Source organism: Sphaerodactylus townsendi, linkage group LG13, assembly GCF_021028975.2.
Source record: "Sphaerodactylus townsendi isolate TG3544 linkage group LG13, MPM_Stown_v2.3, whole genome shotgun sequence".
Taxonomy (NCBI): Eukaryota; Metazoa; Chordata; class Lepidosauria; order Squamata; family Sphaerodactylidae; genus Sphaerodactylus; species Sphaerodactylus townsendi.
The window spans coordinates 56,421,769-56,446,535 of NC_059437.1; the positions used below are offsets into that span (position 1 = coordinate 56,421,769).

At 51.1% G+C, this 24,767-nt stretch overlaps 1 protein-coding gene across 1 annotated transcript; it reads left to right on the plus strand.

The window, feature by feature from the left end:
* The first annotated feature begins 9,003 nt into the window (after positions 1–9,003).
* Positions 9,004–24,424, plus strand: USP30 (ubiquitin specific peptidase 30). Its single transcript, XM_048514330.1, has 13 exons — positions 9,004–9,165; positions 10,889–10,998; positions 11,284–11,466; positions 13,832–13,935; positions 14,635–14,733; positions 15,610–15,652; positions 16,060–16,154; positions 16,474–16,533; positions 16,648–16,734; positions 18,004–18,078; positions 19,349–19,535; positions 21,117–21,225; positions 21,912–24,424. Exons 1-13 carry the CDS (start codon positions 9,083–9,085, stop codon positions 22,171–22,173), a joined length of 1,497 nt encoding a protein of 498 aa, XP_048370287.1. The 5' UTR covers positions 9,004–9,082; the 3' UTR covers positions 22,174–24,424.
* Positions 24,425–24,767: the final 343 nt, after the last annotated feature.

The following is a 24,767-nucleotide window of genomic DNA, read 5'->3' on the forward strand; positions in this document are numbered from 1 at the left end:
GCAGCAGGATGCCAGGGGCACGTGGGCTCCCCGGGGACGCCACCAGCACACGGCAGAGGGGGCAGCGGCCACTCAAGCAACCGGGCACAATTACGCAATCTTCCTGGCGCCTTCTCCGGGAGGCAGCTCCACCACGCCTCCGGTGGGGGCACTTCCCTGTCCTCCCCCTTCCTCCTCACAACAGGGGACAGTGCCGCCCTTAGTGGGCAGGAAGGGTTCCCGAGATCCAACTCCAGGGATCCAACGTTCTGGACAGGGCCTTTTCAAGATGCTGGATGCAAAGTCTGCTTGCTCAGAGGCTTAGTGAGGGCAGCATGCCAAGCAGAGTGGCGAGGTTGCAGTTTCTCAGCAGCCCTATGTGGCAGCTCATTTAGCCCCTGAGTACTGGGGATGAGAGGGATCCAAGGGGCGTGGCACTGGGCATGGCGGCAGCAGCCAATGTACTTAGCAAGCACAGGAACTTCTGAGAAGGTGCAGTGCAGTCTATCTGAGCAGTGAGAATGTGGATCTGAAGAAGCAGTTTCCTTCAAGAGCCACAACCATATAATTCACCCTGCTACTAGATTTTGGGAGTGGAGAGACAGTATGTTATAGTGGTTAAGAGCAGCGGACTCTAATCTACAGAACCAGGTTTGATTCCCTACTCCTCCACATGAGTGGCGTAGGAGGTTAAGAGCTTGTGTATCTAATCTGGAGGAACCGGGTTTGATTCCCCGCTCTGCCGCCTGAGCTGTGGAGGCTTATCTGGGGAATTCAGATTAGCCTGTGCACTCCTACACATGCCAGCTGGGTGACCTTGGGCTAGTCACAGCTTCTTGGAGCTCTCTCAGCCCCACCTACCTCACAGGATGTTTGTTGTGAGGGGGGAAGGGCAAGGAGATTGTCAGCCCCTTTGAGTCTCCTGCCGGAGAGAAAGGGAGGATATAAATCCAAGCTCTTCTTATCTGATGAACTGGATTTGTGTCCCCACTCCTACACATGAAGCCTGCTGGGTGTCCATGGGCTACTCACAGTCCTCTCCAAACTCAGCCCCGCCTACCTCACAAGGTATCTGTGGTGGGGAGAGGAAAGGAAGAGGGTTTGTAAGCCACTTTAAGAGCCCTTCCAGGACAGAAAGGCAAGGTATAAATCCAAACTCTTCTCCTCTTCTTAGAGCTCTGAGGTGTAAATAGAGTCACTTGTGAGAAAATATGTTCAAGGTTGTGCAGCACGGCTTGCTGGCTTGTATCTTTCATTGACATTCACTGAGAAGGCCATTCAAAACTCCTCCCATATTGTCTGGCCACCAGTTAGGTTCTGCCTGTCATATCCTGTCATCTTTGCCTTCACAAACCACACAGTAGGACAGCACAATCTGAAAGCAAGCGGCAGGCAGAAACACCCCCTCTCCTCCCGCCACAACATGGGAGGCACACAGGATGTTTGGAAACTTCCATTAATTTTATTTTTCAACAATAAAACATTCACAACCATAACAGCCAACTGTTCAAAATCTGACAACACCCCACAACCAAACAATGCCAAACCGAAAAACTGTCAGGGTTTGCCGCCAGACATCACAAAGGTGCATTTAGGGAGGGGTCACGGTCGCATCCCTCCGCCTAGCCAGTGTCATAAGAACATAAGAACAAGCCAGCTGGATCAGACCAGAGTCCATCTAGTCCAGCTCTTTGCTACTCGCAGTGGCCCACCAGGTGCCTTTGGGAGCTCACATGCAGGATGTGAAAGCGAGGGCCTTCTGCGGCTGTTGCTCCCGAGCACCTGTCTGTCTTATTGCCACTTTCCTTTTCCTTAACCATGCCTCAATCGTGGCCACACGACACTCAAAGCTGTGTCTGTAATGGAACAGCGCGGCTGTTAGCAGATCCTATTTGTGACTTGCGCAAATGGAGACAGAGCTGGCTTTGGTCATCTTAGGTCTCCAGATTGGCCCTGATCACAATACAGGATAGTTGACTAAAACTTGTCCCAAGCATGGGCTGATTCAGCAGTAGAATTTTTCCTAAGCTGACTGGTCACCGTTTGCCAATGTGCCGGAGGAGGACTGGCTTCTGCTGAAGCCACCTTGGTTTGGGGGAATGTGGCATGGACTGAAAGGGAGAACCTGAGGTCAGCAGTGAAGGCAGTTAAAGTGATGGGCTAATTTGTGAGATTTGTGCAGGCTTGCCTCACAGCGTATTGCAGAAATCTCATCATGCTTTTCTCCATCAATCAGAACTGGAGGAGAAGTCAATTTGGGCTGCCACAGATCAGGGAAGTGGTCTTTTTGAGAAAGCTGCAATGGAAAACAGGATGAATTTTACTCAACGTCTTGGTCAAGTCCAATTCAGCAGTGACCTCATTGATAACCCGTACAATCTTGAAGGGACCGATGTACTTAGATTCCAGTTTAGTAGGCCTATGAATGTCACGTAAGTTCTTAGTGGAGAGGTCATATCTCCCACCACTAGAGGGAAGTCACGTCTATGCTTATTAGCCTGGCGTTTGTAAGATTCCTGGGACTTGGACAGTGCCTCAAGGATGGGTGGCCACCTGTCAACAATTGCTTGCATCAAATCCTTCAATTCGGGTGCCAAAACCAGCCCTGGTTGAAAAAATGGTAAAGGCTCAGCACAGCACCAAGAGACAACCTCAAACGGGGTTTTCCCCATTGTGAATGGAATTACTCAACTCCCCCTCCCATCATGCGAAAGAACACCTAGGATGCCTAGTAGTTGGGGCTGTTTTGTGTGCTGCTATATGCTTTTTCCAGGCCTGTGCTGGGTGGGGGTTGAGCAGAGGTGTTCCTCCCATTGGGAAAAGTGGGCAGTTGCCCAGGGCGCCAGCTTGTGGGGGGGCGCCAAAAATGCAGGTGGGATTTTTTTGAATTTTCAGTGTTTTTTTTCTGTTTTTGGCCTGCAGGGGGTGCAGTTTTCAGGCTAGCAGCACCAAAATTTCAGGGATTTTTCGGGAGACTATCCTAATGATATCACCCAGGTTTGGTGAGGTTTGGTTTAGGGAGTCCAAAGTTATGGACTCCCATAGGGAGTGTCCCCATCCCCCATTGTTTCCAATGGGAGCTAATAGGAGATGGGGGCTACACCTTTGAGGGTCCATAACTTTGGACCCCCTAAACCAAACTTCACCAAACCTGGGTGGTATCATCAGTAGGGGCTCATGAAGATACTCTGAAATTTTGGTGCTGCTATCTTAATAATTGCACCCCTGACAGCAGGCACACCCTAAATTGCCCCAGATTCTCCTTTTAAATCCACCCCCTTCCTGCCAATGCTTGTTTTCTTTCATTCTTTCATTCTTTCAATGCCTAATAAAGGTTGTTGTTGTTGTTGGGGGGGGGGGGGCATCAAACTCAGGTTTTGCCCAGGGCTTTAGTTTGCCTAGGTACACCACTGGGGTTGAGTGCTCTGATTCTTTCTCTGTTTCACTTTCCTCCTCCTTAACAGGTGCTGACCACGGTCATCTTAACTGCTGTGGACTTGTTATCTGTCTCATTGCATAGTTTGGTGTTCTTTCACATGATGGGAGGAGCAGTTGGGTAACTGTTTCTTTATTATTCTGCTTTGCGTGGGAAAGAGCCCTTCCTGGCTTTGCCAAGCTGTTCACCAGAACTTGAATAAACGTCTGTTCTTATACATGGGGTTGTTTCAGTTTTTGGGAATCTGACATTAAGCCAGGAAGGGCTCTTTCCAGCGCAAACAGATACCCAACTCCCCCTCCCAACAAGTCCACAGCAGTTAAGATGACCTGTTAAGGAGGAGGAAGGTGAAACAGAGTACTCAATCCCCCCACCCAGAACAGGCCCGGAAAAAGCATTTAGCAGCATCCAAAACAGCCCCAACTACTAGGCATCCTGACAGGTGCCCGTGGCAAATAAATGACACCTTTAAGCAGCCAGCTGTGTGGAACACTATCAGCAGCTCACTTGCACCATGGCACCACCAACCCCAGGGCCTCAAAGCAGAGGTGGGATCCAGCAGGTTCTCACAGGTTCCCGAGAGTAGGTTACTAATTATTTGTGTGTGCCGAGAGGGGGTTACTAATGGGTGATTTAGCCACGTGATTTTTGCCTTAGTTACACCCCTCCTCTCAGCAGTAGCGTGCAGAACTTGAAGCAGTCTAGCACAGGGGTCGGGAACCTTTTAGACTCAAAGAGCCATTTGGGCCCATTTTCCCCGGAAAAGAAAATTCATGGAGCCGCAGGGGGGGGGATTCCGCTTTCTTCTCTCCCCCCCCCCGCCTCTGTGGGGGGGCGGACGGAGGCGCGGAGGCCGCTTTCTTCTGGGGGGGGGGCGGTGCAGAGGCCACCTTCGGGCAGGTTTCACTTTCACCGGCCGGACAGCTGTTGCGGCTGCTGCTTCTGCTCCCCCTCCTTCTCCTTGCTCCTTCCCCCTCCCTTCTTCGACCTTGGCTGTGTTCGACTTCTGATAAGCGAAACCCATCAAAAAATCCCCTGCGTTGCCAACTCCAGGGCTGAGCTGGGGGATTCTGGACTGTTTCGGGGATTTTTGGGCGAACCGAACGGCTGGTGTGGCGCGGAAGCCGCTTTTTTCTCTTCCCCCTTGGGGGGGGCGGCGGCGGCGGCGGCGCGGAGGCCGCTTTCTTCTCTCTCGGGGGGGGGGGTGTGTGGCAGCACGGAGGCCGCTTTTTTCTCTTGGGGCGGCGGCAGCTCTGGGGCCGCTCTTGGCGGCGGCGCTTTTCTCTTAGCGCGCCGGGAGGCCGCTTTCTCCTCTGGGGGGGGGGTGGCGTGGCCTCTCTTTCGGGGGGGGGGCGGCGGAGGCCGCCTCGGGTGGCGGCGCATTTTCTCGCATAAAGGGGTGGCGGCGGCGGCGGAGGCCGCTTTCTTCTCTGGGGGGGGGCGGCGGCACGGGTGCCGCTTTCTTCTGGGGCTGAGCGGCGGCGCGGAGGCCGCCTTCCCCCGGCTCGGAGACGGCTGGCCGGCGGCAGTCTCTGCAGCAGGGGAAGGGGGCTGCAAATCCCACGCTGCCCAGGAAGGGGCGTGGAGCCGCACCACAGGCTCTAAAGAGCCGTTTGCGGCTCGCGAGCCGCAGGTTCCCGACCCCTGGTCTAGCAGGAGGTGCACCGGCGTGCGTGGCAGCCTGCGCCTGCATGCATTCGTTTCCCGCCCAAGGACCGGCGCAGCGGCTGTGTCTTTGCCACAGCCCCACCCAGGAATGCCCCGCCCCCAGAATGCCCGGCCACGCCCCCGTTGTGCCCCGCCCAGCCCCATTGGCGCTACACCACAGTTTGAATCCCCCCACCATGGGAACCTGTTACTAAAATTTTTGGATCCCACCACTGCCTCAAAGCCACAAGGGGAAGATTCCATCCCACACGCCTCTTTAGGGGAGAGAAGCATTGCCTCAGAAATCATTTCATTCTGGTTGTGTCTCAGTTCCCTCAGAGGTGAGGGAGGTGGGCCTCTTCTTCCTCTTGTTCCACTTACCTGGTTTTTTTGTAGGGGGTGAGGAGTCAGAAGTGCTGGTGCAGGTGGCCCCTTCCACATCATCAGGCTGGCCTTTTTGCTCCCTCAGCTTTTTCTGTGCCTGGTGTACACCTCCCACTGCCAAATTAACCAGGATAGAAGAGAAAGACAATGAAGAAATGTTCTGGGAAACCACTAAATATAATAATTTTGAAAAAGGCAAGAGATGAACTTCTACTGGGCCGACTACTGTACCCAGTAGTCCCTACTGGGACTAGTGTCAAATCTAGTCCAGAGATATACAACTTAGCTGTAGAGATATACTAACTTATAACTACAAGCAGGTTTGAATCAAGATGAAAGGCAGGTTATCAATATTTTAAATGAATAAATAACCTTGGGGGGCATGGCAGTCTTCGCACGCTCAGAACCTCTCCTACGAATTTGGCCTCTCACGAGGCAACTGCATGGCCTGTCCCCAGGTCTCCAGGAAGAATTTAAGGTGTTAGTTTTGACATTCCAGTCCTTTCGAAGCATGCCTCTTTCTAGATGAGCTTTATTATAATCAACTTCTCGGCCCCCCCCCCCCCCCGCTTCTCGAAAGTTAGGCATGAGGTGGAGCAGAGTCTTCTCAGCTTTGGCTCTGTTGTTACAGATCATATTACAGAGCAAGATCTGTCAGAACACCTTTCAGGAGAAGGCTTTTCAAGATCTTCTAAACAGAGGTGTCCAACTTTGGCCCTCCTGATGTTCATGGACTGCCATTCCCATCAACTCCTGCCAGCGTCGCCAATCTCACCAGTATAACACCTGTGTAGCTCAGGTGGGTCAGAAGCTCAAATAGCAGTGGTAACTTAAATTTGCTCTGGCTGCCTCAAGGGGCTCTTGCTCCAGAATAACAGAACAGCATTTATACCAATAGAATGGCACTTTTATTTGTGTGGGTTGTGGGTGTGCTAATTATTCCTTAGTCTACAATCTACCGCACAGAAGTTCAGTGAGGTGCAGCAGGAAGGGACAGTGTTCCCTGCGTGTCCAGACGGCCCCCCTGCTTGTCCAGATGGCCCCCTTGCATGTCCGGACATGCCTGGGAGGTTGGGCAGGATGCCTGGGAGGTGTGGCGGGATGCCTGCGAGGTTGGGCAGGATGCCTGGGAGGCTCCCCTGCGTCTCCAGATGGCCCCCCTGCTTGTCCAGACGCCCCCCCTGTGTGTCTGGATGCCTCCCCTTCCTGGGAGTTGTGGCTCTTGAACGAAACTGCTTCTTCAGATCCACATTCTCACTGCTCAGATAGACTGCACTGCACCTTCTCAGAAGTTCCTGTGCTTGCTAAGTACACTGGCTGCCGCCGCCATGCCCAGTGCCACGCCCCTTGGATTCCTCTCATCCCCAGTACTCAGGGGCTGAATGAGCTGCCACACAGGGCTGCTGAGAAACTGCAACCGCGCCACTCTGCTTGGCATGCTGCCCTCACTAAGCCTCTGACCAAGCAGACTTTGCATCCAGCATCTTGACAAGGTCCTGTCCAGAATGTTGGATCCCTGGAGTTGGATCTCGGGAGCCCTGCCTGCCCACTAAGAGCGGCACTGTCCCTTGTTGTAAGGAGGAAGGGGGAGGACAGGGAAGTGCCCCCACTAGTGGCGTGGTGGAGCTGCCTCCCGGAGAAGGCGCCAGGAAGGTTGCATAATTGCACCCGGTTGCTTGAGTGGCCATACATTGAATTTGTTGTGTACCTGAAAAGATAACTGTAACATTTGGGTGCTGTGTGGTTTCCGGGCTGTATGGCCGTGTTCTAGCAGCATTCTCTCCTGACGTTTCGCCTGCATCTGTGACTGGCATCTTCAGAGGATCTGATGTTGGGAAAGCAAGTGGAGTATATAGCTGTTGGAGTGTCCAGGTGGGTGGAGAAACCTTGTCTGTGAGTAACAAAGAAGGCAACCAGGTCAATAGTTGAGGGCATCTGAATAGAAGTATGAGTAACAATGAAGACTATAGCCTGGGAGTAACACTGGAGATAGCAAGGTCACTGGTGGGAGCATCTGAATAGAAGTATCCTGGCCTTTGTTTCTTTTGTCTATGGTCATCCTGTGTTTGTGTGGAGCTGGTTAGGCACTGTCTTGACTCTAGTATTTTTCAACACTGGCAGCCAAGTTCTGTTCATTATTTAAAAGGGACAAGGGCAAGAAGGAAACCATGTAAAACATTGGCACAATCACATACATACGTCCTTTGCAAACCTTATGGTTTTTGGACCACACTGGTCTCTGTGTCCTGACCTGGAGCCAGTGTAGTCAGGTAACTCGACTCAGGAAAATATTTTGGCTATTTTCCTGGCGGTAACACTGGGGGAGGCAGGCCAGCTGGGGTGCCAAGATTCATGTGGGGCCTCAACAGTTTCCCGGGAGGAAAGGGCAACTTCAGAGGGTGGACTATACGCATCACATTCCAGGCCATCTCCTACTACTCAAACTGTGCCCTTTCCAGGCAAACACCCTCAAATCTCCAGGAGTCTCCCAAGCCAGAGCTGCCAGTTCTAGAATTTGTCACCTGGACTGTAATTCTTCTCTCTGGAATTCTTTCATCCCAGACACCTCTAAATCGCGGGTTTTTTTTAAAAAATAATAAGCAGCGGGTGACTGCAAATTAATCATATATACGATAACAGTGGTGGCAAACCTATGGCACGGGTGCCAGAGATGGCACTCAGAGACCTCTCTGTGGGCACGTGCAGAGTGCTCCCCCACATCTAGGCTGGCCTGGGCTGTTGGGCTCGATTATTAGCATTAAACCTAAGACCTAGTTTTGGGAAAGCAGTGTAGGTAACCCTGTTAAGCGCTGTTAAACCCCACTGATTTTCATGCGAAGAACTAAAGCACAATCCTTTACCTGGGAGTAAGCTTGGTTGCTGGCAATGGGGCTTGCTTCTGAGTAAACCCTCCTAGGGTCGTAATTCACCCATTGGAAGAGTTGCACAGTTGCTTCAAAGCAAAGCCACCGACTACCACCAAGCTTACTCCCGAGTAACGCACGCCTCGGAGCCAACCATTTTTTCTAAACTAAAACCTCAGTATTCAGGCTAAATTGCCGTGCTGGCACTTTGCGATAAATAAGTGGGTTTTGGGTTGCAGTTTGGGCACTCGGTCTCGAAAAGGTTCGCCATCACTGTATTACAAACTAGTTATTGACAAATACTATTCTGTGCGTGTTTACTCAGAGGTTTCACCAAATCCTGTACCACTTACTCCCAAGTGAATATGCTCAGCAGCTACAGACCACAAATAAAAGGCTCGGGAAGCCATTCTTAACGTTGTTCCTAAAAGCCCTTTAGAAAATCCCAAACACAGGCAAGCTAAAAATTCATGAATGAAATGCATTTAAGCACACCAGGAACGCATCCCCGAAAACTCTCATTTCACACCCCCCCCCCGGAACCAAGGACTCCTGGGACGGGGGGTCCGTCGGAGCAGCAGAGCAGCGGACCCCTTAGCAACAGGCGAGGGAGGCGGGGCTCGTTGCTGGGGAGTCCGCGCTCCAAAGGGGTCCGGGCCGTCCCTGCCTCTTCCGGTCCCTCCCTGCCTCTTCCCCGCAGGCCGTGGCGGTTGGTTCCGGCCCGGCTGTCGCGTCGCGGCCGGCGGCCGAGGCAGGAGGCGAGGTTCGTGGGATGCTGCTGAGCCGCCCCGGGGTGGAGAAGACGGAGCAGGCGGTGGCGGTCAGGCGGCTTCTGCGCGCCGGAGGGGCGGCCAGGTCAGCCTTGTGGGCGGGGCAAGCGCAGCTGGGAGGCTGGGAGAGCCCAAGTGGAGCCTCCAGGCTCAGAGGCAGTGTATCGTGGACGTGAGATGAGCATATGAAGGCCTCTGGTCTGGCACGTTAGCTGGCTGCTGTCTCGGGGAGAGGACGGTCCTTAAACTGGAGGCTACTGTGTAGGAGCTGAGCGGAGGGCACTCCTGGGAAGTGTATGTTTGAGCACGTCAAGCTGCCTTATGCTCAGAGAAACCCTTGTCCGTGTTGCCCCTTGTGACTGGCAGCAGCCGCCCACGGCCTCAGGCAGAGGATCCTGCATGTCTGTCACCCTGAGCCTTTGGACCGGGGATGCCAGAGACCGGACTGAATGGAGGATTGTTTGCAAAGAGAAACGTGTTGCCACAACTCCAAAACAAATCAAGTTATCTTATGCTGAGTCAAGCCCTTGGTCCATCGAGGCCTGGATTGTGTACTCTGACTGCTAGCGGCTGTCCAGGTTCTTAAGCAGGAGTCTCTCTTAAGTAGGAGCAGCAGTGGCGTAGGAGGTTAAGAGCTCATGTATCTAATCCGGAGGAACCGGGTTTGATTCCCAACTCTGCCGCTTGAGCTGTGGAGGCTTATCTGGGGAATTCAGATTAGCCTGCGCACTCCTACACACGCCAGCTGGGTGACCTTGGGCTAGTCACAGCTTCTCGGAGCTCTCTCAGCCCCACCCACCTCACAGGGTGTTTGTTGTGAGGGGGGAAGGGCAAGGAGATTGTCAGCCCCTTTGAGTCTCCTACAGGAGAGAAAGGGGGGTTATAAATCCAAACTCTCCTCCTCCTCCTCCTCGCGCCACGTCCAACCGGATCCTTTTAACTGGATCCTTTTAAATGCAAAGTTCATGCTCTTCCACTGAGCCAGGGCCCCACTCCCAAAGCACATGAGCCGAGTCCATCAAACCCAGTGTTGTCTTGTCTGACAGGATGTGGTTGTCCCGGATCATGCAGGATTGTCACCTACAGAGGTGGAGGTTCATGAAATGGAGGGACCTCACAGGGGTAATATAACACTGAGTCCACTCTCCAAAGTAACCATTTTCTTCAGGAGAACTGATCTGTCTTACCCGAATATCAGTTGTAGTTCTGTGAGATCTCCAGGCCCCACCTGGAGGTCGGCAACCATAAGTCTTTCCCCAAGAACTGATAGCTGATCCATGTTACTGTAGATGTCAGGAATCCTACCCTCAGTGTGCAAAGTAGCTGCCACAGAGCCACTGCCCTTCCCCGGCATGGAGAAACTGGGTTATCAGGAGTGCTATTGGAGAAGAGAAGAGTGTTGCAGCCCATCCTCAAGAATAATCCTGCCTAAATCTGGTAGATCAGCATCAGCTGAACCTTCTGCCTTCCCAGCCAGCATTACTTCCCTCTTGTCTGGGTAAACTTTTGTGATTTGAGAGCCCCCCCACCCCCCGACCCTGAGAAGCCAGAGCAGCTGCCACTTAGAGAAGACAAGACTGGCCTTGGTTGGAAATAGTAGAATGACTGAGCTTATCTGGCTTCTAGAAAGGATTGTCACAATGTAGTGTGCATAGAACCCTTTGAATAAACTAAAAACAGATATGAATAAGCATTATTATTGTTTTTGTCGATTTGCTTTCATGCTATTGCCGCCTTGGCAGTCAAAGATTGGTGTGTGGACGTCTTTGCCTAATTTTTACTTGCATTTATTTTTATCCTGTTCTTAGATCCAAAGTAATGAAGAACTGGGGTGTGATCGGGGGCATTGCAGCTGCTCTTGCTGCTAGCATTTATGTCTTGTGGGGTCCCATCGCTGTCAGAAAAAGGCGCAGAAAAGGTGAGGCCGCAGGGCAGGGGGGCAAAGGTTGGCAACTGCCCCACATGCCCCAAAGTGTTTTTTTATTCCACTTTTCTAGTTAGGCTTGGAAAGAAAAAGCCAGACATAAAAAGTGACGTCACACTTCAGTGCTGGTGTCGTGTAGGGAGGGTGTTGTACGGGGATGCTCATAGTATGGTGTCCAACTACAGGAGAGCCCCACTGTTTCCTGCCCTCCCCCCATAATAGCCCACACAGTCAGCCATACTCTTGAATTCTGAGCTGTGCTTGATTTCTTTTCCTTAGGGCTAGTGCCAGGCCTACTTAACCTGGGCAACACCTGTTTTATGAACTCTTTGCTCCAAAGCTTGTCTGCATGTCCATCTTTGATCAGCTGGCTGGAAGAATTCACAGTTCGGACGGAGGCCAACCAGCCTGCATCCTCTGGGAACCAGTGTTTGTCCCATACGTTACTCCGGCTCCTGAAAGGTAACATTCCTAAAGTAAAACCAAATACATTTTCCAAAGGATTATCCTCTTTTCTGTTTTGATTCTTAATTCCTCTTTGTTGGAATATCACTTGGAAAAAGTGTCACCCATATCAGTTTCTCTGCGGCATCTGACACATCTGAACATCCCCTATCGAGATATATCTGAGCCTGAGACTTCTAAGGAAACAACAACTGGATGGAAAACTCCTGGTGTCCTTTTACTGCTGTGCTATAGAGAGTGTCTTAACTTACTGCATCTGTGTATGGTTCTCACAGTGGCAGATAGGAAGGCGCTCCAAAGGGTGATCACTACTGCACAGAGGATTATCGGCTGCCCTCTCCCCTCCTAGGAAGAACTCTATAATTCCCGAAGCCTAAAAAAAGCCCAAAGTATTCTGAGAGACCTGTCTCATCCAGCACGCTTTCTTTTTGAACTGTGACCATCTGGCAGACGATACAGGTCTCTCAAAACTAGAACAAAGAGGCTTAGAGACAGCTTCTACTCTAGAGCTGTGGCGATGCTGAACTCCGCGGCTTCGTAGTGATGTGTTTGGGGCTGTTCAGGAAGGGGAAAGTGAGGATGATGTATGAGTCTGAAATTGTGTGCATCGAGGAATGCTGCTGTAAATTTCGTTGTTCGTGCACAATGACAATAAATGCTTATGCTTATACAATCCAAGACACAGATATAGGGGTCAGATAGGAATCATTCTGCCCGGTATATAAATGACTCTCATGTGTGCACCTGTCTCCAATTAATTAGATTATGGATTCATTGCCTGGGACGTCAGTGTCTAGTAATATGCTTACCTTTATGGAAACGGACAAGGTCCGCTTATTAAAAACTGTAGGGTCTAAGGACTCAGCTTTAAATGTTAATTCAGGAGACTGTAGCAAAGTTTCATCCTGTGTGAAAAAGCAAATAAGATATAAGCTGCATTGGCGGACTTTGGGTCTGTTTTGATGGGTGCACTACTGGATCTGGGGCCCTACTGGTACAAACCCAGTTTGCTATGATCGGATAATATAACCAACCTACAGGAAAAAGAGCAATAGCATATGCAATGGAAAATCACCTAACATAGGTGTTGACACAGATATGCTGAAAATATGTGGAAGATGTTGGACAAATGGACTTTCCAGGGTTGATTCTTGTATCATCCAGAATTGTGTTTAAAAACAAATGTCAGTAGCTTTGATGAGTTATCCTGCAACACCTGGGCACGTTTTATAAAGAAGATGAGAGCAGCTCTGAAGGTTCAAAAGCGGCTTTGATCAGTGCAGCCCTGGTATGTCTAGGATGTTGGGCTGTTCCCGTGCGGAATCTGCCTTTTATCCATTCTCTGCTTTGATCAAGCAGCTTTCTTTAATGTGAAAAGAGATGCATTTCCCCAGCATCTTTCAGTGGAACAATCTCGGGGTATCTTGTTCCTGCACACTTGGCATTTTAAAATCAAGAGATTTTGAAGGGTGTTTTGTCCCATGGCTCTGGTTTGTTTAAGCCAAAGGCTTTTTGGGGTGCATTCAGCCAGTCTTAATGGGAGTCAGTGGGCCACTGTAACACCAGAAGCCTATTTCAAAACAGCTGTTTCAAAAGAATGAGTCCATATGGGATCATTAGAATGGCAAATGTGCCAAGAGCGCCACACAGTGATATATGGAGCTGAATGAAAGGAAAATGTGAGCAAGTATACACGACTACAGAAAGGACCAGGTGGCTTTGTTTCTTTGACCTGTGGGGCCTTGCTGTAAAACTGGTGTGGGTGAAAGTCTTCTTAGTACAACCTGAGGGGAAGGTCCTATCGTCTGGTTACTATTTCCTAGCATTTTTGGGAAGACTTGGTACTTCCTGTTGTAGGTAATAAATAAGGGGAAGCTGCACTGAGGGAAAGAATATTTTTGAGGGGTAATACTGTGTTCTGCCAGCAGGTGCTGCTATAATGACATTTGTCGTTCTTGGTGTGTGAGGGTTTTTGGATTGGAGGGCACCATAGTGACACCTTCTGGCAGAACATAACATTAAAATAGAAACTACAGTTTTGACTAAAATCATATTCTGAAGTTCACAGATATGTGCTGGAAAGCAATAGAGAGTCACTGCAGGAAGCTGATCTGTGTACATTCGTTGTAGACTGTATTGACTCTGTGTAAGCCACCTGGAGTTCAAGTGAGAAAGGCAAACTGTGAATAAGATAAATAAATAAGCTAGCCCACCCAACACCTATAATAGGAAAGATGAGCATGTTCTGGGATGGCCTCCATGGCTCACAAGTGACATGAAGGCCATCAGAATCTGAAGGCACAGTTCAGGACTGGGGAGTGAACACTTCCATAATGTTCTCTTTTCTGTGTGATGCTTTCAGCTTTATCCTGTCAAGAGGCCACAGATGAGGACATCCTGGATGCCAGTGGCTTGTTAGAGGTCTTAAGGACGTACAGGTGGCAGATCTCCTCTTTTGAAGAACAGGTAGCTGCTGAACCCGAATAAGACATCATTGCATGCTGCTCAGTGCTTCCAAAACCTACTGATGAACGCAGGGCCCGTGGGAGATGTAAAGTTGTCATGGGAGACACAGAAACCAAAAAGACCAGCTTCTTTGCTTTCGTAAATCTTGTAAGGCTTACTGGCCTTGTGTGTTTCAGACCTGTTTAAGACATCATAAGGCAGGGATAGCCAGCCTTTTTGAGTCTGCAGGCGCTTTTGGAATTCTGACGCAGCATGGTGGGTGTGGCCACTAAATGACTGCTATAGGGGGCGGAGCCAGACACATAATGGACGGTGCAGCTTATCTTGAGTCACACCTTGAAAAACAGCTGCCAAAGCAGCATTTTGAACAATTTGCTCGTCCAATCAAATCTTCAGCTGCCAATAGCCTCACCCAGCCCTGCCCACTTTCTAAAAACACTTGGCAGACATCAGGACAGGTGTTGGTGGGCATCATGGTGCCCGTGGGTACCACACTGGAGACCCCCGTCCTAAGAACTGTCAACATGTTTAAAAAAAAGAAACTTGAGTTCTTAAAATTTTGAAGATCTCCAAGCTGCAACAACATCTTGAGATGTAAGCATGTGTGCAGGCCCACCTGCCCGCATATACACACCCACCTGACCCAAGGAATTTACTTTTCCAGATTCATTGGCTCACACTGGCTCCTTGTTTCTGCAGGATGCCCATGAGCTCTTCCATGTCCTCACCTCTTCATTGGAGGACGAATGGGATCACCAGCCACGGGTCACGAGTCTGTTTGATGCACACTTGCTAGAGGTGAGAAGCAACAGGGTGGGGGAGCACTCAGGGACCCACAGAGGGACTCACCGGGGCAGATACTGAGTGTAACACAGAGCTGGTTGAGTCCCCAAAGGCTGGAGACAGGACTTTCCACTCCATTCCCTGGGACTAACCTGCACTACTGAGGGTGGAAGCTGTTGAAAATGAATGCCAATGACCCCCTCCAGCAAGCCTGACTGCACGGGGTTGGGTATTGCAAGGTGACTGAGGAAAGGGGGAGGTCCCAGACCTGGCAGGAGGGAAGAAGCTGTAGCTGTGGAGAATTGCTCTGGCCAGATAGGATTTCTTCACACACTGAATAATTTGCCATCAGTGTCTTCCAGATGAGCAGGTGTGAAGAGTTCGGTCAGAGAAATGGAATTAGCCTGGCATTTGCTACCAGAGACCTCGCACGTTTCTGTGGGCCCAGGACAGGCTCCACCCACCTCCGCTGATGTTTACAACTTCACAAACAATGAAGGAGAGAAATGTTCAGTCTTCTTTCTGGAAAGACCATAGTGAGGCTTGCAGCTGGGCCAGGGTTTGGGTCTGGTCAGGGCCAGTTTTTGCAGACTTTTGCAGAGCTGTATCGCACCAGGATGCAGGTGACTGGAGTGTGTCTAGTCACTACCCAGGATTTTTCCATCCTCTTTAAGTTCGGGGCTTTGGGTTCATTGTTCCAAAGGTTATCTGCAGAAAATTAAGAAAAAGACACTTCAAATGTGCTTGAAGATCAGGCTTCCCCTCCCCCCCCGGTTGGTTGGTTGGTTTGTTTCAGAATGTCAAAGTCTCCAAATCATGCATGTGAACAAAAAGGTAGCCATTTTATGTGTAACATGATTTTTTAAATGTATTTTTTGTTTCTCTGTGCAGCAACCTGAAATACCCCACAAGCAAATATGTTGCAGAATGAGAGGTAAAAACAGTTTCTTTCTTGGAAAGGCATGAAAGGTCTCTGTAGCATAAGCCATTTGCCTGGTTGATGTCAGAATCTGTTTCCCTGGGAAATGCCTCTGGGCTGTGTCCGGGTTCAATCCTGCTTCCGTTTTTTTAAATATCCGACCCTTCCTTTAAGAAACTTGGGCAAGTTTCTTCTCTCTGCTTTTGTGTCCTTGCATCAACCTTGCAAGGTCGGTAAGGCTGAGAACAACTGACTGACCCAAGGTTACCTGATTCTGTTTATGCCTCCTTGAGGCTAGAGTTGGAGACGATGCCTGTGTCTTTGCACACGGCAGACCAGCGTGAGGGTTCCCTCACAGCGCTGCTACGCTGGTTACACAATACAAAACAGTAAGACAGACTCACACATTTGTGTTTCTGCAGAGTCGCCTCATTCTGTGTCGAATCACTGGAAGCTGCAGCATCCTTTTCACGGGAGACTGACAAGCAACATGGTTTGCAAGCATTGCAGGCATCAGGTATGTGTGCGTAGGTGAGGCAGAGAAAGGGCAGGCAGGTGGGCCAAATGTAGCACAAACAGCCTCTCCCTGAGTCTGAAGTGTTGCTTTCCATTAAGGTACCCATTCTGTTGCATGTGTTGCTCCAAGGCAGTTTTAAGGAAGAATTTGAACCCAGGTTCCATGCCACTGCCACATACACATAGCAGACATTTGCAGTCTACACCTAATAGGTGAAGCTGACCTTGGAAATGGTTTCCAGCCAGCCACGAAGGCTGTGTGGGAACGAGGCCACTGCAAATTGCCCCTTTGATGGAGGTGTGGGTGGTTTCTCTTTCAGAGCCCTGTGAGGTACGATACTTTCGACAGCCTGTCCTTGAGCATTCCTGCCACTAAGTGGGTAAGTCCTGCTCTCCCCGTGGGGGCTGGGCACTCAGCTTCACAGAGGAAGCTGCTGTTTCTAATGATGAAGGCCTCCCAACTCTCTGCATCCTGTTCCTTCCCTTGGACGCAGGGCCACCCCATGACCCTGGACCAGTGCCTCCACCATTTCATCTCTTCTGAGTTGGTCAAGGATGTCGTCTGCAACAACTGCACCAAAGTATGTTGTTCTGGTTTGTGCTTCTCTTCAGCGTGGGTCACATCGGTGCATAGGAACACGGTGTCAACTCACTGTTCATTCATGTGTTGGGAAGGCCCCCTTTTCCCCACATTGCTCCGGAGGTTTCATCCTGTTCTGTGTGCAACCTTGGAAGCAACGCTGCCTCGAGAGTTTTTACCACCAAAGGCAAGGTGGATTGTCATGGTGTTGCAGAGAGTTAGTTCTTCGGGGTTTTGCCCTTGTCTGGTTGCCTGGAAGTGCAGCACAAGAAGTGTGAGCTCGCGAGCTGCTTCCAGCGCGGCAGAAGCATCCTTTGAATGTGGCTGACCTGGGCAAGCTGCTCGGTCTCCCTGTATGGCTGTTCTTCTCTTTCCTCCAATAATACAATAATACAGAGAGCCAGTGTGGTGTAGTGATTAAGAACAGGTGGATTGTAATCTGGAGAACCGGGTTTGATTCCCAACTCCTCCACCTGAGTGGCAGAGGCTTATCTGGTGAGCCAGATGCGTTTCTGCACTCCTACATTCCTGCTGAGTGACCTTGGGCTAGTCACATTTCTCTCTGAACTCTCTCAGCCGCACCTACCACACAAGGTGTCTGTTGTGGGGAGAGGAAGGGAAAGGAGCTTGTAAGCCATCCTGAGTCTCCTTACAGGAGAGAAAGGTGGGGTATGCATCCAAACTCTCCTCCCCCCCCTTCTTCCTTTTTGACTGACAGTTCTGGGAGCCAATGAGATTGCTCCTCTTTCTCCATTCTCTCTAGATTTGTTGGTTTGCCTGAGATGGCTGCGAACAGGCTCTTCTTTAGTTACCTGGTTACACCTTGTATATATTCATGCAGGAGCTCTAAATACAGTTCCTGAGTGCCTCTGACAGCTGTTAGTTCTGCAGAAAACATTCCTGCAGCCCTCTTGTTACTACAAGTCTCTTCTCTCACCAGCAACTCCTGGCTTCTCCTGCAGAATCTGAGTCCAGTTGATAGGTGAGCACTCAATGAGGCTGGTGTCATTGTTGAGAAGGTTTTAGAAGAGGACCGGCTGTCTCTGCTAGAACTCATAGCTACTACAGTCATGCAGAGGTTTCTTACATGGAGGCCTCATTGGAGCTCCATCTGAACTAGGTCACACCTGGGGAAGTTTGCTACGACCACATCCAAGAATCAATCCAAATGAACTGTCTGTCTCTGGATGCTGCTGTCATTGAGAAATCTGCAGCGCCTGAGTTTGGGATGGTCACCCTGATGTCAACAGGAGAAATTCTGTTTTCCCAGGTAGAGGCACAGGGGAGCAGCCAAGTCGCAGAGAACCAGAGAACAACCTTTGTTAAGCAGCTGAAGCTGGGGAAGGTGAGATCCCATTCTTAAGATCTTAGCAACACCCTTTAGAGGGCACCTGTGGGAACCGATGGGTGAGTTGGAGGGACCACTCTGACTAGTGCAGGGGTCTGCAACCTGCGGCTCTCCAGATGTTCATGGACTACAATTCCCATCAGTCCCTGCCAGCATGGCCAATTGGCTGATGGGATTTGTAGTCCATGAACATCTGGAGAGCCCGCAGGTTGCAGACCCCTGCACTAATGGATGCCCTCAGTGTCTTTTTCCTTGGCACCAATAGCCAGTGGTGTATCTGCAACGGGAACAGGGGGGTCAAATGTCCCCGGCCAGCTCCTGCCGCTGTGGTGCCCATCCGAGCTGCCCCGTGAGTGCGGAGGGAGGCACCTGGGGCAGGTGTTGTCCCTGGGCAACATTTCCCCCCAAAACACCTCTGCCAATAGCTGGCAATCAGGGGACACGTTTTTGCTTATGATGGTGATTCCAGGTACTGGCGGCCAGTGTGGCCAGAGTGTCTGGGTGAGGATACAAGAAAGAATTGACTGTGTGAATACCATCCTGTGCTCTTGGGAGGCACGGCAGGACAGACACGCACTGTGGAGGGAAAAGGGGAGCTGAATCTAGATGGCTTAACGAAAACACCACTGACTTTATTCAGAGGGTGACAACAGGAAGTTAAAGTTCACGCATGCCTTGCAGACCGTTACGTTACAAATCACAGGTTTTAGTTTTTTGGGCAGCAGAATTTTGCTCCATGGGTCCTAAAACATCCAGCCCCTGCCAGGGGATGCAGAGGCCCCGCATAGCATTCAACATCTCAACTTCTGCTGAGGTTATTTTGCCAATACATGCAGACCTCAGAGACCTAGAATTCCTGTCGAACCGCTGGTTGTCACCGACAAAGGTCTTATAGGTTATGACCGACACTGGCCACACTGGTCGCAGGTCAATATTGTCACACTAATAGGTGGGGGACAAGGACAAACCCATGCACCACACTGAGATCTAGTTTCCTTGTGCAAGGAATTCCCCCACAGAGGGCAATCAGGTGTGTGAGCTTCTGTTAGCTGTCTGGATGCTGACCATCAAGAAGACACATTTCCCTCTTCCTGTGCTCATGAGAAGCAGGCCTTAGCTAGGACCACATGAAGGCCCTTTATGCTGCCCTCAGGCTTCCCCTTCTGCTGTGTCTGGCCACCCCTCTGCTGGGACCATGTCATACTGCTCTAAACAGCCCTCTTTTCCTCTGTCCTCTGCCGCGGCACGGCGACCTCTTGCTGCGTAGCTTCCACAGTGCCTCTGCATCCACCTGCAGAGGCTGAGCTGGTCCAGCCACGGCATGCCTCTCAAGCGGAACGAGCACGTGCAGTTCAGTGAGTTCCTCATCATGGACATCTACAAGCATCGCTTCCCCACCCACAAATGGAACCCCAGGAGCAATCTGGAGGCATCGCCTCATCCAAACTCTCCAGGTATGTTTGTGGGAGAAACCAGAGAGGCAGCTGACCCCTGTGTGGCCAGCAGAGGTGACCCCATGGACCCCAAGAAACGCCCTGATGGGACCCCCCAATTTTGGTGCAGTTTGGTTTAGGGGGTCCAAAGTTATGGACTCTCAAAGGGGGTACCCCATCCCACATTCTTTGCTAAGGAGATGGGGGCTACCCTTTTGAGGGTCCATAACTTTGGACCCCCTGAACCAAACTGCACCAAACCTTGGGTGTGCCATCATGACAGTCTCCAGATGATACCCTAAATTTTGGTGATGATATGTCCAAAAATGCCCTCCCTGCAAGAACATCCCGAAATTTGCCCAAGAATCTTTGTTCTGCATTGAGTTTTCTGCATTGCTGTCAATGGGGGTTGCAGGCTGGGGGGGGGGCACATTTCTGAAGGCAGTCTCAAAACTTTTAGGGTCTCATCAGGAGATTTCCCTAATGATACCCCCCCCCCCCAAGTTTGGTGCAGTTTGGTTCAGAGGGGCCAAAGTTATGGACCCTCAAAACTGTAGCCCCCATCTCCTATTAGCTCCCATTGGAAACAGTGGGGGATAGGGGCCCCCCCTTTGAGAGTCCATAACTTTGGACTCCCTGAACCAAACCTCACCAAACTTGGGGGGTAGCATAAGGACAGTCTCCTGATGATAAGCTAGCCTAAAAACTGCGCCCCCTGCAGGCCAAAAATGGAAAACCACTAAAAATACCCAAAAACGAACCCAGCATTTTGATGCCCTCCACAAGGTGATGCCCTGGGCAGCTGCCCACCTTGCCCAATGGGCATTACGCCAGTGCCCGGGGGCAGGGTGGGGGGTGGAACACAGGGGTAAGGTTAGAATTGTTAGTGCAGGAAGAAACAGAAGCATTTCAAAAAAGGGCAGGTTTTTAGCTCTCATGAAGGAAAAGATTTGGGATCCAAAGAGCTTAAAACCCAACAAAGAACTTCTCAAAAGGCCCCCAGGTAACCTTTGAGAGCAGCCTTGCAAATGACTGTACATAATTTATTTATTTATTTATTGTTTAGATTTATTAACCGCTTCACCCCCATAGGGCTCTGTTTGAGTCCTCCTCCGTTAGTCTTTTGTCAAACAAAAAACGGGGGCCAACTTCTGTAGTGCCTCTCTATCTGGTCCCAGGAGCAGCAGTGGTGTAGGAGGTTAAGAGCTCGTGTATCTAATCTGGAGGAACCGGGTTTGATTCTCTGCTCTGCCGCCTGAGCTGTGGAGGTTTATCTGGGGAATTCAGATTAGCCTGTGCACTCCCACACACGCCAGCTGGGTGACCTTGGGCTAGTCACAGCTTCTCGGAGCTCTCTCAGCCCCACCCACCTCACAGGGTGTTTGTTGTGAGGGGGGAAGGGCAAGGAGATTGTCAGCCCCTTTGAGTCTTCTGCAGGAGAGAAAGGGGGGATATAAATCCAAACTCTTCTTCTTCTTCCCCCAGAAACAACTCTCCCTTAGCACGGGTGACAGCCAGGCAAGGGTGGTTCAGTTAGAGAGCATTGTTGTTCGCAGTGTGCATAGTTCAGTTCATTGCTTAATGGTGCTGCTTCTCTTGCAGATGTGGAACAGCTGGATGGTAATAAACCCTCGTTCATGAACGGCACCTGCTCCCCATCGTTGCTGACATCCCCTATAGGATTTCCCTTCATGGCAGCTTCTGACTGCAGGTAAGCCAGATGCCGGCAGCTGCAGAAGTGACCCAGAGGTGGGAGTGACCCAGCAGAGGACCAAAATCCCTAACTTGCTCCATCCCTCATTGACAGCTGAGGGGTCCCTTTGTGCAGAACTCAAAGGGTTAGCAATCTGGGTGAAATCTATTGGAATCTGATACAAGTTTCCTCCCTTGGTTTTCGGAAGGACAGGAGGCTACTATAAAAGCTTTCGAAATGTATGCCCCCACCTTTCTGCCTTCAGCAAGGCCACTGGGGCCTTTTCTGGGGAGCGGGTGGGGCGCTAGTAACAGCAAGCCGTAGGTCAGAGGTCTGCAACCTGTGGCTCTCCAGATGTTCATGGACTACAATTCCCATCAGCCCCTGCCATCATGGCCAATTGGCCATGCTGGCAGGGGCTGATGGGAATTGTAGTCCATGAACATCTGGAGAGCCACAGGTAGCAGACCCTTGCTGTAGGTGCTGCGAAAGGCCTTTCTCTGCCTGAGTTTTCAGAAAGCTACTGCCTGTTAGAGAAGACACAGCTGAGCTAAAGGGGCCCTGGGGGGTACTTGGTGGAAGATGCCGTGGGTTGTGGCTTTTGACACCAGCGTGGGCAATGACCGCAGGGCTGCAGCGCATAGAAAAAACACACATCGCTCTTTTTTCTCTCCCTTCTCCCCTCCAACTCCCGCCCTCGTAAGCTCCCCGGCGTATCTCTACCGGCTGATGGCTGTGGTGGTCCACCACGGGGACATGCATTCGGGACACTTTGTGACGTACCGCCGCTCCCCGCTTTCCAAAAACTCACTGGCTGCCAGTAATCAGTGGCTGTGGATTTCAGACGACGTGGTGCGCAAAACCACTTTGCAGGAGGTCCTCTCGTCCAGCGCTTACCTGCTCTTTTACGAGCGCGTCCAGTCCAGGCTGCAGCAGCAGAGCAGGGAGCTCCGGGCTGAGGAGTGATGGAGCTGCAACAGCCCCGTCGATGTTCTCCTCTGGGGACAGTGATGTGCTGTCGGTCATGTGCAGCTGGTCCAAGTTAGCCTCTGTCAGCAGGGGCAGTCATGGGATCCCACCACCCGAAGTCAGCGCTCTAACCTTGTGCTCTTCCACATGCGTGTCCGTGTTAGAGAAGTGTGTCCCATGTGCTGGTAGAGCTCTCAACCGGTGAGTTTCACGCAGTGACCTCCCCAGGCCACAGTTCCAGTTTTTACCTCCATTTCATGTACTGCGATGGAACGAGCATCAGCCTTTGGAGGGGAAAATGCGCCTTTGTGACAGTGTCGTGCCCTCTGAGAACAGGGAGGTTGAGCATCTCTCTATCCACATAGAACTGCCGCAGAGGCATGCTCGAGTCCCAGAGGGAGTGCAGTGGCCGATGTGTTGGCCACACAGAGTCAGAATGCCCGGTCAGTCTGTGGTCAAGAGGTCCTGGGTCGGCTGCAGACCACACCTTTCGCCCAAGAGCCTCTTTCTTCTCTCTCCTGCCTTCTTTCTCTGTGCTGCAGCTTATCCCCCTTCCTTGCTCTTTCATGTCTGTCTGTCGTCTCAGTTCTGTGCCAGCCGATCAGCTTAGGTGATTTCATTGGCGCAAGCAAGGCATACCTGATGTGGGAGCTTTCAGCGGCTCCGACGCATTTCCCCATCGAAACTGCCTTCCGGAAGCTGCAGCCACACACACAAACACACCCCGACTGGGGTTTTCATGGCACATCCCTCATGCAAATGCTCCCCTTTTCCAGCTCAGGATGGTGCCTGTCGGCTCCTTACCAGCTCCGCCCACCACAGACACAACAATTCTCACCCCAAGGACACAGAGACCACAGGCTCAGCCAGGGCAAAGCCAAGGTGGAAAAGTAGAGAGAATCTACAGCAAAGTGCCTTGATCTTCTCTAGGAATCATAGACAGCAAATAAGGACCACGCCCCACATAGTCACTTCCTTCAAAATTCCAAGTGGAGCAGGAAAAGTGGTGAGAATTCCTGGTTCCCTGCAGCATCAGCAGGCTCTCGAGGCTCTGCGTGGTTGAAACTGCAGCAGTTGGATGGGAAATGGATACCCACCCCACCCCCAGCACACGGTTAGTCTGCCCCCTCCCGCCAGCAATGTCCAAATGAACATCAGCCTCAAAATGCTGTGACACACTGATGGCAAGATTGTGTGTCCCCTTCAAGAGTCCAGCTCTGCCATGAGAGGAACAGCCTTCCCAGCTTCCCTGTGTCCAGCCACCCTCACGCCCCGGGTGTTTTTGCGCCCGTTTTAAGCCTTCAGACCTTTTTGTATGTTTTAAAGCTACCTCTGCCAAACGTGAGCTGTGGCTTCTGTGTTCAGGATTAGGTGTGTATGTGTGGAATCCAGTTCTTGACTGACAGAGCTGCCTTTGGCACTGCAGAAGCTCAGAAAGGGATGATGCCTCTGCAGTTGCTTCCTGCCCCCCCCCGCCCCCCCCCGGTAGGTTTCACACCCCACTGGCGGCCTGCACCCCCTGCAAAGCCCCTTGATATTCCCTTGCTAGGATTTGTGGCTGTGGAGCATTTCCTGAACATTAGGTAGTATGGAAAGAAAGTCTGCTAACCTGATGCTCTATTTCCAAAGACTTGCATATTAACCTGTCTTGGGCGTTTGGTTCTCCCAGGCAGCAGATCTAGTGAACTTCTCCCTATCCCTGAATGGCCATCGGCCGCTTCCCAGGGCTGTTCTGAGGCTTGTAAAGGCAGCAAAAGGCAGAGCCTGGTGGCTGCGGAAGAAAAGGGCCCGGCTGACTCTCCCCCAGCCCTGCTTCTGCAAGACTCAGGATTGGTCCAAAGAGGGCTGAGCTGGATGGCCTTTGTAGTAACCTTTAGCTTAGTCAGGGGAAAGAGTGGAAGGCCATTCTTCTTGCTCTTGCCTGCAGAGACCAAGCACTTCTGTTTCCCTCCCTTCCGCCCCCCGTGGCCTTTTCCTTCCCTGCCCACTTTGGTATCTCTGAATGTCTCTCCTTCACCTCACTGCCATTTATTCATCGCTTTAATGAGGGGTTCAGGAAGTAAGGAGGCCGCCTGTAGACCCCTCATTAAAACACCCCCCTCGTCTGCCTGACATTAAACCATCTCCATCAATTCTAGGTTTTAAACAATCACTGAAGATGCATTAATTCTTCTTTGTCCCTTCCCCATCCACTGATTCGTTTTTTCCTCTTTTTGATTCACACCAATAAATTATACACAGGAGCCTCCACTGGCTGAAATGGTTCCTTGGTTTGGGCAGAGCATCACTAGTGGAGCAAAGGCATCTTCAGCGGAGTGCTGAGACTTCAACCGTGCAAGTTTGGCGTTGAGGGATCAGGAATGCCAGATGTTTCACTTATTTTCAGCATGGCCAATTGGCCATGCTGGTAGGGCTGATGGGGTTCCAGGTCTCAACATCTGAGAGCCGCGAGGTTCCTACCCTGCTCTAGACGTGTAAGAATAGCCAGCAAAGCAAGGCAGGGACTGCAGTCTGAGTTCCCAGCCTTGTCAAGTGGAGGTCCTGTCGGGGTTGAAGGGAATCCACTCCCATTGCTTCTGATTGCCTGCTGG